Here is a 12,945-nt window from a genome sequence, read left to right as displayed (position 1 = left end):
GAAAGAAGCATAAAGCACTTGTTATCAGTAAAAGTCCTTTTTTTGCCTCACATAAAAGGAAAAAAAAATTATGGGACTGTCTCTGCCTAAAGCCCAATTTCTAAAAGAAGAAGTTGGACATTACCATGGAGCTTTATAGCTCTCGCCCCAAATGACCTTCAACTGAATCAACTCTCTCACCTTTCTAAATTCTAAAGGAAAAAAGTGCAAAAGTCTTTTCTTTTTTAACTGTTCATGTATAAGCAAGAAAAAGAATGTGTAACGTTACATATGTTATTTATTGAAGTACGTCTGTCTTTAAGTTGTTACCTAAATGTTTTGTCTCAAAAGCAAAATCTTTCAGTTTTTTACTACACGCCTTCTCTTTCTCTCTCCCATCTCTCTATATATAAACCTCTCCCATGTCTCTCTAACACCTCTTAAGCTCTCCTCTCTTCTCCTCCTCCTCCTCCTTTCCCTTCACATCACGTAACAAAATGGTGAAGTTCTCAAAGGAGCTTGAGGCTCAACTTATCCCAGAATGGAAAGATGCCTTTGTCAACTACTGGCAACTAAAGAAACAAGTTAAGAAGATCAAGCTTGCAAGAGTCCACAACAAACAACACCCCGACACAGCCCGAGATTTCGGTGTCTCCGTTTTTGATCCGGTTCGCCTTGTCACCAAGAAAATCAGTGACAAGTTGTTCAATTTCGATAAGAAAACTGAGATAATTCAGGTAACCAATTAATGCACGCATATAGAACCTGTTATTAGTTATATCTAATCTTTTGAGCTTTAAAGGTGGTTGATAGAAATGGGTTTTGCTCACTTTGGATTTTCAGGCGAGTTTCCGGCCACCATAAACAAAGTTCACAAATCTAAGGAACCGAAACTTTGTTAGCTTATCTTTTATTCTGTCTTTTTTTCCCCAACAAAAATAAAGTTGGTGGGTTTTGAGTTTTGTCTTTTTAGTGGGTTGTGTTCAGACCTGTAAAGTACTCAAATAAATCACGTCATTTTCAGGCTAAAAGTTTTGGGTTGGGTTTCCGATACTCTGATGATACCTCAACTGATTCTCCGATTTATCTGCTTAAAATCTCGCTCATTCCTCGTCCCTCTCTCTCAGAAGTTATGTCCTTTTAGTCCTATGTAACTTCCACTTTAGTGACAGAAGCACCAAAGCTTTACTTTATAGCGGGTGCCTTGAATGTTTTTGAGTGTGTGATTAGTGTGCATGGCACAATGAACATGACTATGCACTTATTCTACCTAGCCTTCTCTAAAGAACCTTTTACAAAATCACCGTAAAAAAAAAAATTATAGTTATCAATCTACAATATCTGATACATTATCGATATTACGAAATATCAACAAAATCCCTTCTTTATCAAGAATCATAAAAACCGGCTCCTTTCTAAGATGGACAGTTGCTACTGGTCTACGGGGATGACTTGTAGTGGTTTCTCTAACCTTTTCCTCATCAATATCTCCTCTTTTGGTTTTCCATCAGTTGGGGTTTTATTTTCTCCTTTTTCTTTTTGTTTTTACACAAAGAAAAGACCAGGATAAATGTCAACAAAGTGGCCGGAAATGTCGGAATGTTTCAGAGTCCAGCAAGTATGGTGCCCCTTTTTTGGTCTTGTTACATAGTTTTGCGGGTTTCGATTTTTCTCACGAAAGCAAAATCTGAAACGGTTGTAGCTAGAGATATACTCATATCACGAAACCGTCGTGACTAAAGAAAATCCAAAACCAACATGAAAAAGACACTAGCAAACAAAGACAGACATCAATCTAATAAATATGGATCATTTTTTTCTGTTGCACAGGTGAACAGTAAAATAATGGAGGATGGTGAAGAGGAGGAAATTTTTGAGACCGAGCTCGCTCAGTTGTTTTCTGCCGAGGATGAGGTAATTAATATTAAAAAAAACTATTGTTACAAATTTTACAACCAAAACTAATTGTCAATTAATTTTGAGTTGTACGTAATTACTATAACGTGACTATAATTAATTAATTTTTATATATATTAAAACCTTTAATCAGAGATATTGATACTTATGTATCCATGTAGGTGAGGGTGTTCTTTGAGGGGCTAGATGAGGAACTTAACAAAGTGAACCAATTTTACAAGACCAAAGAGACTGAGTTTATTGAGAGAGGAGAGATTCTGAACAAACAGCTACAGATTTTGCTAGACCTCAAGCAAATTCTCAATGATCGGCGGTGGAAGAATTCTGGATCGAGGCACAACGTGCCGAGTGTTCCCAGCTCATGGTCTTCTTCTCCCCGGAATTCTGACTGTAGTAGTGGTAAGCCCTCTCTTCTTTTGAAATAGTAGGGCTTGTGCTTATGTTTTTGGTGCCGATATTACACTTAGTATTAGAACGACGTAGTTTTTCATTTAAGCACAAAAAAACCATTAGGAGAAGACACACCCTTTACATGTACATGATGAGGTCAGTGGAAACACATGGAAACTTGGAGACTATTTAGACCAATTAATGTTGGTTTTGGATTAGGACAAGGCCATGGACCACGTACGTAATTTCAAGAAATGGAGAAACATGGGTCATGTCACAATTTCAATAAAACCAGGAATAAATTCCACCTCCTCTCTTCAGGATGATATGGCTTCTTTAGGCTAGGCCTAGGTGGTGCATAAATAATCAATATATTTTTGTTTCATTAATTTTTTCTTAAATGCTTCAAACTAAAATATGATAAGTAGCTCATCGTAAAAAAGTACCATAACAGTTACTAATTTACAATATCTGATACATTCTCGATAAAATATCGAGTAAATCCTGATTGCAAGTACATGCTTTCATTTCTCAATAATCCTCTTTCACATACATCTCCATTTGCAAGTGTTAATTAGTCAAAGTTGTAGGTTTAAGGGATATATATAGATGAGCAAAGAAAGCATTTTGGTATGCAAAACGTATGGGAATTTTCGTTTCCTTTATGACACAACTTTGGCTCTCAAGTCGCAAGTCTTATCGTTAGTGCACCTATCTATCACAGCTGGAGAAAGAAAGATTTCGGACGAATCCAAATCCTTAACGCTATTGTTCATGAACGGTTCTCCTTTTTGGAGAAAGCGATAGAGGAAATCTGTTAAAACCTTGCCCTTTCTCTTTATGTCACAAATATTTCCCACTATATATAAATTTGCTAAAAAAATATATAATTAGCTCTCAATAATTGAAAACTATTAAAATGAACAAAAAAAAAATATGATGTTAGATTAGTCACTAAATGATACGATAGCGACAAGAAAATGAGGTAGAACCAAAAAAATGTCTTGGTATTTGTTTTTTCAACTCTCTGACATAGTGCGGGGTCTTAAATGAGTTACACAAATGTTATACGTCTTATATAATGCGAGAAGTAGAAAAAATAGTCGAGAAAAGAGTAATATTCGAAAGCATTTTCTAACTAGAAAATTTGTTTGCTAGCATTTAATTACTAATTATAGACCTTGATGCAGAGTGCTTGGAGGAATCCAATACGACCCCTACAGAAATAACACAAAGAGGTGAAGCAATTGCTGCACTAGAAAAAAATGGTGTTAACTTCATTCACGGGGCAACTAGGGGTAAGACCAAGAAAGGCAAACCGAAAGTGGCCATGAGGATTGATATTCCAAACACAACACCAACACGAACCATCACAGCTGTTACATCAATGCTTTGGGAAGATTTAGTGAACAATCCCAAAAAGGAAGGCCCTGGAGAATTCATCAATAGAAAGAAGATACAGTGTGCTGAAAAAATGATTAGAGGGGCTTTTGTGGAGCTCTACAGAGGCCTTGGTCTACTTAGAACTTACAGGTTCTTTCTCTTTCTTTATTTATATATTTTTTTTTTGGTTATTTTATAAAATTAATATGATTTATACAAGGGATAAGAAAATAAATTAAAAATAGTAAGGTTGAATTACAATTACTATTTTAGCCACAGTTGAAAGCAATCAAACCAATAGGTGCTATTTGGAATTAATTTTTGCTGGCCAGTTCTTTGAAGCGATAAGACCAATTGACAAAACATGGGTCTCATCTCGGTTTAGATAGTAAGATGATCAGTAAATGTGGCTTAAATAGTTTGTCAGAAATGGATGGGATTCTCATTAGTTTGGACAGCATTTTGTACTTTCTTTCTAGAGTATGAAATGTTTAAGCACATAGGTAACATCTTTTCAGAAATCCCTCACTTCATCAAATGTTTTGAGTAAATATCCTCAAGTAGGAAGTAAGAGAAACGTTTACGAAAGTAGTATAAGAAATGTATTCTTTCACTGAACTGCTGATGTGGGCGTTGGGTGAAATTTGTCAAAATGGTGATAGTTGCAGTACTCTTTCTAGAACTAGAACAGTTCTTAAAAATGAACTCTACTTATATGTAGTTCCTACATTGGATCCACGCGTCATTTACCTTTAGCTTGCAAGAATTTTTTTAACTCGATTAACTTTCTAACCAAAAATTGCTACTAATTTTGGCAGCTCACTGAACATGGTGGCTTTCACGAAGATCCTGAAGAAGTTCGACAAGGTGAGATATACATAAATGGTGCCATTTTTTCAGCCTTCATGACACAAGATAGAATATACAAGATATTTTGGGTTCCCATTTATATCAATCTTGTTGTTTCTTATATGCATTTACCACACTAACTTCTGGTGCAAGTAAACTGAAGCAAACAACTTTTTTTTCTTCTTTTCCTTTGTGTAGGTATCAAACCAGCAGGCGTCAGCAAGCTATCTGAAAGCAGTGAAGAGATCACATTTTATCAGTTCTGATAAGGTAACTAGTCAGATGCCCTGCAACCCTAGCTTATTGTCCTGAATATGATATATTTCTAAATACTTTTTTTTTTGTTGGGAAGAATGGGTTTAATGGTTTTCTGATGGGGATTCTGTGTGTTATTATATTTGGTTTGGAAAGGTCGTTAAACTAATGGATGAAGTGGAGTCCATTTTCACAAAGCACTTTACCAGTGATGACAAGAAAAAGGCAATGAAGTTTTTGAGGCCCCAACAAAACAAAGATTCTCATATGCTCACCTTTTTTGTTGGTAATCTCTCTCTCTCCTGCCTTAACAGTATAATCAAATTGGCCACAAAAGCTAAACAGTATAATCACTGAAAATGTCTGATGTCTTCCCTATTAATGACAGCAACATCACTTGTGTAATGCAATATCATGTACGTATGGTTTAGTCTTTGGGCCAACATGAACCGCATTATAATTCTCCATGTAAAATGCACTACGAAGCTCTGCTTCCCACTAATCCAGAAAGTGGGATTGCTCAATACTTAATTGAATGAATCATCACCACACATTTTCCTGGGGCCCGCCAAGCAGGGGCCCAATTTTTGTATGAGTTTTCTTTTTTATTGTTTTCAGTTTTTTGTGGTGACTTTTTAATAAAGTCGTTTTCCTCTGTCTTATTTCTAGAAAATAAAGAAGTTTTTTCTTTCTGTTGCTGCAGGTTTGTTTACAGGTTGCTTTGTATCATTGTTTAGTGTGTACGCAATCTTAGCGCACTTGTCTGGTATTTTCTCCCCTACCACAGAAAGAGATTACTTGGAAACTGTCTACCCTGTTTTCAGGTGCCCTCTACATCTCATTAGCCTTTTCTGTTTTCACATATACTGCTATTAAAATAATAAAAACAAATACAAACTATATCATGATAATGAGAAAGTTTCTATCATGAACTCCTCAAATAAAATTATTTGGACTATAATTGTGAACTGTATTGTGGATAATACAGGCGGGACTCACTTGTATAGATCAAGCGGTACGTAGCTCTACTAGTAGTGTGGAATATGATCTTTCTGTCACTTGAATGCATTGATATAAGCTAATATATCCCTAACATCTCATTAGCTGTTAGATAATGAAGTTTTTAAGCTTTACTGAAGTGGAATTTGTTAACTTGTTGGTCCAATCCGTAACAACTTAACCTTTTCGGGGACAGTAATTGGCTAATAAACTATCATAGCTCTGGTTTTAGGAGGTCCTGAGTTCGAAATCTCTTTGTCTGCATTTCTCTGCAATCTTAAAATGAGGGGAACTTAACTTTATCAGTGTGCTAATTGTACGGGTGTGAATTCTGTGCAGTGTTTTTGCTTTGCTCAGCCTGCACTTGTTTATGTATGGTTGCAACCTATTCATGTGGAAGAATACAAGAATCAATTACAACTTCATATTTGAATTTCAACCAAGCACGGCCCTAAAATATCGCGATGCCTTCCTCATATGTACAACCTTCATGACTGCTGTGGTTGGTGCAATGGTTGTGCACTTGATATTAAGGGCCAATGGCTTCTCAAGCCAAGTTGATGCCATTCCTGGAATTTTCCTTCTGGTTAGTTCTGTTACTTTCATCAAGGTCTTGTTCAAGTCAAGGTAGCTAGGACTTGAGCAACTTATGTGGAACATAATAATCATAACTCAGGCTTCAAAGAAAGTAACTAAGAAAATTGAGACACATAGCATGAAGCATTGTACTAATCATCAAATGAATTTTGCAGTTCTCCATTGCCCTGCTCATATGCCCGTTCGACATCTTCTATCGACCAACTCGTTACTGCTTCATTAGAGTAATTCGCAACATAGTCTGCTCCCCACTTTACAAGGTACATTTACTTCTTTGCTCATTGTCTCATCAATTACTCGGCTTATTTTAAGCAAAAGTTTTGAAATTAGCATTAAGAAGCTTTGCTTTTTTATCTGAAACCTGTGCAGGTTTTGATGGTAGACTTTTTTATGGCTGATCAACTAACTAGCCAGGTAATTACATTATGATCCACTGATAAAAGAAAATTTCTAATGCCACCATAAACCAATTCACAAAAGAAAATTTCATTAATCAAGCAACTTTTATCTCCCTGCTTGTAGATCCCATTGCTGAGACACATGGAATCCACAGCCTGTTACTTTCTTGCTGGAAGTTTCAGAACACACCAATACGAAACCTGCCGAACTGGAAGGCTGTTTAGAGAGCTGCTTTATGTTATCTCATTCTTGCCATACTACTGGCGTGCCATGCAAGTATGACCACAAAAACCTTATGCAGATTCTCCCATTATTTTATTGTGTTATTATTTTCATTCTTACTCCAAATTTATCAGCATCGATATCAGTTTTCCCCTGGAAATTAGTTTGAAATAAATCCGTTTTAGGATAACAAACCGCATTTGACTTAAAATTATGATTGGAAATATGAATGTGTATTCTTTTTTTACTTGAACCAATATAATGGACATTTGAACACTTCTGTAACGTTATAATTATTCAGTCCAACTAACATGTGGCCTTTGAATGCAACGAACTACCAGTGTGCAAGACGATGGTTTGACGAATGTGACGTTAACCATTTGGCTAACATGGGAAAGTATGTCTCGGCCATGGTGGCAGCCGGAGCCAGGATTACATATTCTAATAACCCCGACAACCACCTATGGTTTTATATGGTAGTGATCACATCTGTGGTGGCTACAGTGTACCAGTTGTACTGGGATTTTGTCATGGACTGGGGGCTTTTCAACCCAAAATCCAAGAACCTATGGCTAAGAGATGATCTCATTCTGAAAAACAAAAGCATCTATTATGCTTCCATTGTAAGTTTTTCTTTAAATTTCTGTGATCTATTACTTAATTGTCTCCTTAATTAAAACAGATGCAGACAAATTTCTCAAACCAAATGTTAAAATTTGATCCAGATCTTGAATGCGGTTTTAAGAGTTGCTTGGGTGGAAACAGTGATGGGGTTCCAGAGAATTCCGGACGTTGAATCACGATTGCTAGACTTTCTCTTGGCTTCATTAGAGGTTATCCGGCGAGGGCATTGGAACTTTTACAGGTACTATATGTCTCACAAGTTTGATAATCAATTCAAATAGTTATCCTCTGTTACCAGAGAAATGTTTTCAAAACCTGAGCCACATATTCTTCAGTGCAAGCACTAGAAATAAAAACACAAGCTTCTCAACATGCTATGTTTTGTATCAAACAGGTTAGAGAATGAGCATCTGAATAATGTTGGGAAGTACAGGGCAGTGAAGGCAGTTCCTCTACCATTCCGTGAGACAGATTCTGATGGCTGAGAAAATTTAGTCTTTATATGTACAGAAACCCCGAAATGCTGATATGGGACAATTTAAGCCAAGGCAGAAGGAATCCACATTTTCTTATATCAATGTGTGAGATCCTGCCATCCATTCATCTCATATCCAATTCGGAACATGAATTGTAAGGCGCTCAGTGTAATGAAGAAAACCGCTTCTCAAATGGAATTACGTTTCTTTGTCGTACGTTTGGCATTTTAAATTGGATTTGCTAATGTAGGTGTATCATATATTTCTGGAAAGACAGATCCTTCTTCGATTGGCTATCAAAATGTTGGCATTTAAAAAGATATATAGCCATCAATATGAACCCTGCTACATGAAATAAAAATTGGAATGACTGATCTGATTCCAACACATTGTCTTAATTGGATGAGAATAAGCAGAACATGATTCTTTGTTATCTGACGACTGTCACAGAAAGAATAGCATGATTAGGGGCTTATCATTTCTTTATGGAAATTGGTCAAATATGATTCTTCAAAGCAAAGTTTCATCTTGGAAGTTCTGCATTAGAAATGTTACTGTGAGAATGAGGCTTTGTGGTCAAAGTTTCCTAATCTGTGATCCTAGTGGCAGATTAAGTAATGTTACATATGCAATGGCAGGAAAGGAAGCTCTATAAGCACACCAGCTCTCTCCCTACATAAATGGTGAGTCTTACAGAACTTGAATGAAGTTCAAGCCATAGAGCCTCTTACATTGTAGTTTTTCCTTGGTATTTTAACATGCAAAGAATGTGCATAACATGCATAGTATACGTAATACATTGTGCTACAATGCTTGAACTGGTTCCCATAAGGTAGTAGTATAGGATATAATTTGAATCTTACCAAGCTCTGCATGCATTGGAAAAGAAAGCATCCATCTTTAAATAAGTATACATCCAAATAAATATTGGAGCACTTATATGCACCTGCTAAAACATTATAATACATGATAATTTAGAAGTTTGCTATCAATCAGTGTCTTGTGTATGTGTCTCTGCAAACCTTCAGAACAAGGCATCAATCAACTTTACTAGACTGTTTCTTTTTTAAAGAGCCTGCTATTCTCTTTGAGAGACAGTAAGCAGTTGATTGGATGGTGATCATGGGATTGACACCAACAGCACTAGGCAGAACACTAGCATCACAGACGAAAAGGCCTTCTGCTTCCCAACTCTCCCCATTCTCATCAACTGCTCCTTCTTTTTCATTGATTCCCATTCTACAGCTCCCCATCTGATGAGCTGAGGAATAGGTTGTCCAATTCTCTACCAGTGACTGTGGCCCTTTCTCTGCAGAGACCATGTCTAGAAATTCCTCTAGTTTCTCCTTTTCAATCCCTTTACATTTGATTCTCAGCCCGTCACTCCGATGAGTGCCAACTTCAACTGCTCCTGCTGCTATCAGGATTCTAAGCGCCTGCCTCAAACCAGCCTCCAAGTTCTCTTTGTCTGATGCCTCAAACTCATAGCTTACTCTTCCTCCTTTCATAACTATCCCCGAACCTCTATCCCTGATAATTGAAATCAAATGGCAAGTTCTTCCATACTTCAGCATTCTTTTCTTTATGTCTTCCCCAGACTCCCAAGGGCACAAAGAAGAAAATGCTCCAGGCCCTAATGCAGGCGTTTCAATGATTGCTCTTAACTTGGAGTCAGCTGAGGCCACCTTATGCACCGATGTAATTATTCCACCCTCATAGATTTTACCCTTGAACTCTGAATTTGATTCAGGAAAGTATCCCCAGGCCATTAAAACAGGGTGGAGATGAAGATTTCGACCGATGTTCTTGTTCTTGAGTCCACTAGAGATCATTAAAAGGGGTGTCAAAAGAGCTCCACATGCTGAGATTGTCACTTTGGCCTCAATTTGCAACTTTTTACTTATATTGTTGCTTAAACTTTTTGCCATTACTCCGGAGCATTTCTTTTTCCTTAAACTTCCACTTTTGATGTTCTCCAATACAAATTTCTCAGCTCTGCATCCAGTTAAGATCACTGCACCATGATCCACAGCATCTAGCAGCCATGTAGAATCCGTCCCCTTTTTCTCTCCTTTTCTGCAGCCATAACCACAAGATCCACAATAATGCTTCTCCGATGAATTTCGAGGCACAAAATCAACTCCAAGGCCCAGATTTTCACACCCTTTCCGAAGCACTTGATTTTGGAATCCCTCCTCTACACAATTGTCTGTAACACCAATTCTCTCACACACAGTATCCATTGCAGAAACATATTCAGGTTCTCCAAAGAATCTGATATCATGATCCTTAGCCCATTCCTCAAGCACATTATCTGGTGTTCTGATGCAGGCTGACCAGTTAACAGCAGAGCCACCACCAACCGTTGATCCGGCCTGGATCACCAATTTCCCATCAATAGTTGCAAAAATACCTCCCAACTCATACATTTGATCCTGGGAAGGACCTTCCAAAGAAGAATAATCTGAATGAGTGAAATAGTTTCCTTTTTCAAGAACAATGACTTTCTGGCCAGAACTTGCAAGAACAGCAGCTGCAACACCTCCTCCACAACCAGAGCCAACAACTACAACATCACATTTGATCTTGTAAAGGTTCTCTTGGGGGTCATGTCTGACTGTGAGGCCTTTTTCAGCAAGGGAGTGCAGGAGGGTAGTGTCAGTTTCATAAATGGTTTCTATCATTCCCTTCTGAAGAGGTCTCTCTTTTGGGGCTGTTGGGATGTTCTGATCATCAATGTCTACATGATATCCAATGGCTTGCCATATTGGGTTTTCAGCATTTTTATCAACCTGAGAAAAGAACAAAGAAAAATTAAAATGCTCTTTGACTGCTTGGAATCTACTCTTTAGTTAATTACTGGTAAATCATGGTTATCTTTCCCATGTATTTTGACATCAATGTGAAATTATTGTAACTGTCACACACCACCACATGTTGTTACATTATTCGACGTGACTGTCACAGAAAGAAATTTAATTAAACACTATATGCTTGCTTGAGCCTTGAGAACACACAATTAATATCCCCTGATTTAAAAGGCATGACATATATACTAGCATTATGAGGGAGAGTGGTTGGTGTAGGTGATACATCACGTGACATCACGTGAGACACTCTCAAAGCTTAATTGATTATAAATTTGTCCAGTGTACAAAAAAAGTCCTACTTAAATGTCTAAAAATATAGCTGATGCGCAACCACCTGATTAGCTCAACGGCACGGCATCGGTGGTGATGATGATGATGTTTCAACCACTGCTTGATTTCAATATTTTATTTTATCATGTCTCATTTGATTATGATTTGATACAGCTTTTGCCAATTCAATATTTCTTAATTTATTGGAATCAATACCATATTATTATTTTAGAGCATGCTCTTTGTCAACCAAAAGATTATGCCCTCTTTTTTTGGAACTAGGGGGAAAACCTCGAGTGAATGGACAAATATTTTTAATTACTTAAACTACAAATCCCTTTTACGTAATAATATTTGGCAACTCAAACACTAATGTTTCATTATATAAGAATGTTGAATTGAAATTTTTTATGAAAAACTCGTATATATGTTGACTGCCCAATAACTCAAAAACAATAAAGTTATATGATTAAAAAAAATTAAAAAAAGAATAAGTAAGCTAAATATCAAAAGTTCAAAATTATTTATTATGAAAACTGTTGAGAGAGAGAGGAAATATTACCCGAGAGAAGAAAATGTAGAGGCAAAGGAACTTGATGTAAACAAATGCAAGCCTAATGGGGGTCAAAAACCTGTGCTTGAACCACTTCTGCAGCAGCCTCTCTCTTTTCGCCAACGGCAAACTTGAAAAGTTGAGAATGAAGGGCCATCTCTCGCCAAAACAAAGCGAGCCACAAAGCAGTAGGGTCCCCAACCGAGTAGACAGGACCCATAAAACCACTCGAACCAACACCACAGCTTCTATGAAGGCCCTCTTCACCAGTAGTTCTGCAACCTGCAGTCCATGAGCGTCCCCAAATGATATAAAATTATTTGAAGGTAACAGACAATTTTATGTATATGTTTTTTCATAACTTATAGGTAACACCAGCGTCCACAAAGCATAGTATATATATGTTTTTTCATATTTTCAACAATGTGTAATAGTATTTTATGTACCTTTTTTTTTATAAGTAACATACCATTTATTTTATCTATTTTTTGTATCGGGAGATACGAACACAAGACCTCATATGCATGAATAAATACTTTTAACAATTTGAGCTTTAAGCCCACTTGCATAAGTGGTGACATCTTAGTTACATCATAACACATAAAAATTGCTACCACTCTAGAGAGAGAGAGAGAGATGAACCTCATCAGGGATTGGAGTTTGAGCCCCAGAAGCCTTGTGGAAGGACTGAACAGCCTTATTTGTCCGTTGTTCCTCCTTCCCTTCAAAACAAAAGTCATTTAATGGCAAAGCAGGCAATAGAGCCTCACAAACACTTGCCAAAGACTGCATCTCAGCTGAAGAGAATCCATGACTGTATTTTCCTGATCTTCTCCCTCCACTCAACAAAGGATGACACTCCTTTCTCATCTCTCTCTCTCTCTCTTCTCTCTCTGTGAAAACTAAGTATGTTGTGCTTATACACAGTGGAGCATTTCAAGAGAGAAAAAAAAGGGAAAAGACACCCCACCAAAGTTATTATGATATTTTGATAAAAACTATTACTCACTATATATATATATATATGTGTGTGTGTGTGGGCATATGCATATAGGCCCTTTTGCTTGGTTAGTTACAGGCTTATCATAAAGTCATCATTGCAGCATGCATACGTGCCACTTTTGTAAACCAGAATTGGATTGCCCCACCAACAAAGGCTTTA

At 37.1% G+C, this 12,945-nt stretch overlaps 2 protein-coding genes across 3 annotated transcripts; one reads left to right on the top strand and one right to left on the bottom strand.

Annotated features, from left to right (window-relative positions):
* Positions 1–356: 356 nt before the first annotated feature.
* PHO1 (phosphate 1) lies at positions 357–8,392 on the top strand. Of its 2 annotated transcripts, none has more exons than XM_089045980.1 (15): positions 357–716; positions 1,810–1,893; positions 2,058–2,295; positions 3,465–3,819; positions 4,488–4,536; positions 4,717–4,788; positions 4,930–5,059; positions 5,477–5,597; positions 6,112–6,358; positions 6,525–6,629; positions 6,739–6,783; positions 6,892–7,044; positions 7,332–7,613; positions 7,716–7,855; positions 8,009–8,392. In XM_089045980.1, exons 1-15 carry the CDS (start codon positions 477–479, stop codon positions 8,097–8,099), a joined length of 2,352 nt encoding a protein of 783 aa, XP_088902106.1. In that variant the 5' UTR covers positions 357–476; the 3' UTR covers positions 8,100–8,392. The 2 variants fall into 2 exon arrangements, with proteins under 2 accessions (XP_088902106.1, XP_008224322.2); XM_008226100.2 differs by having other exon boundaries at positions 359–716; positions 3,477–3,819.
* Positions 8,393–9,031: 639 nt separating this feature from the next.
* FAO3 (fatty alcohol oxidase 3) lies at positions 9,032–12,783 on the bottom strand. The gene is made up of 3 exons (XM_008226101.3): positions 12,426–12,783; positions 11,793–12,065; positions 9,032–10,882 (listed from the first exon to the last, which is right to left on the bottom strand). Exons 1-3 carry the CDS (start codon positions 12,651–12,653, stop codon positions 9,128–9,130), a joined length of 2,256 nt encoding a protein of 751 aa, XP_008224323.1. The 5' UTR covers positions 12,654–12,783; the 3' UTR covers positions 9,032–9,127.
* Between the last annotated feature and the right edge of the window lie 162 nt (positions 12,784–12,945).

The sequence above is a fragment of the Prunus mume genome, linkage group LG2 (assembly GCF_029339155.1).
Source record: "Prunus mume cultivar Tortuosa linkage group LG2, ASM2933915v1, whole genome shotgun sequence".
NCBI classification, from domain to species: domain Eukaryota; kingdom Viridiplantae; phylum Streptophyta; class Magnoliopsida; order Rosales; family Rosaceae; genus Prunus; species Prunus mume.
Note: the sequence above shows the minus strand (reverse complement) of the source record. Positions and strands in the feature narration are given on the sequence as shown.

What these genes read in the sequence shown, in the direction of transcription:
- FAO3 (XM_008226101.3), bottom strand. Translation starts at nt 12,653, where the DNA reads ATGAGAAAGGAGTGTCATCCTTTGTTGAGTGGAGGGAGAAGATCAGGA. An exon ending in AAACTCCAATCCCTGATGAG is followed by an intron (nt 12,066 to 12,425) that starts GTTCATCTCTCT and finishes CATGGACTGCAG; the next exon opens with GTTGCAGAACTACTGGTGAA. An exon ending in TCTACATTTTCTTCTCTCGG is followed by an intron (nt 10,883 to 11,792) that starts GTAATATTTCCT and finishes TTCTTTTCTCAG; the next exon opens with GTTGATAAAAATGCTGAAAA.
- PHO1 (XM_089045980.1), top strand. Translation starts at nt 477, where the DNA reads ATGGTGAAGTTCTCAAAGGAGCTTGAGGCTCAACTTATCCCAGAATGG. An exon ending in GGTCTACTTAGAACTTACAG is followed by an intron (nt 3,820 to 4,487) that starts GTTCTTTCTCTT and finishes TAATTTTGGCAG; the next exon opens with CTCACTGAACATGGTGGCTT. An exon ending in ATTTTATCAGTTCTGATAAG is followed by an intron (nt 4,789 to 4,929) that starts GTAACTAGTCAG and finishes TGGTTTGGAAAG; the next exon opens with GTCGTTAAACTAATGGATGA.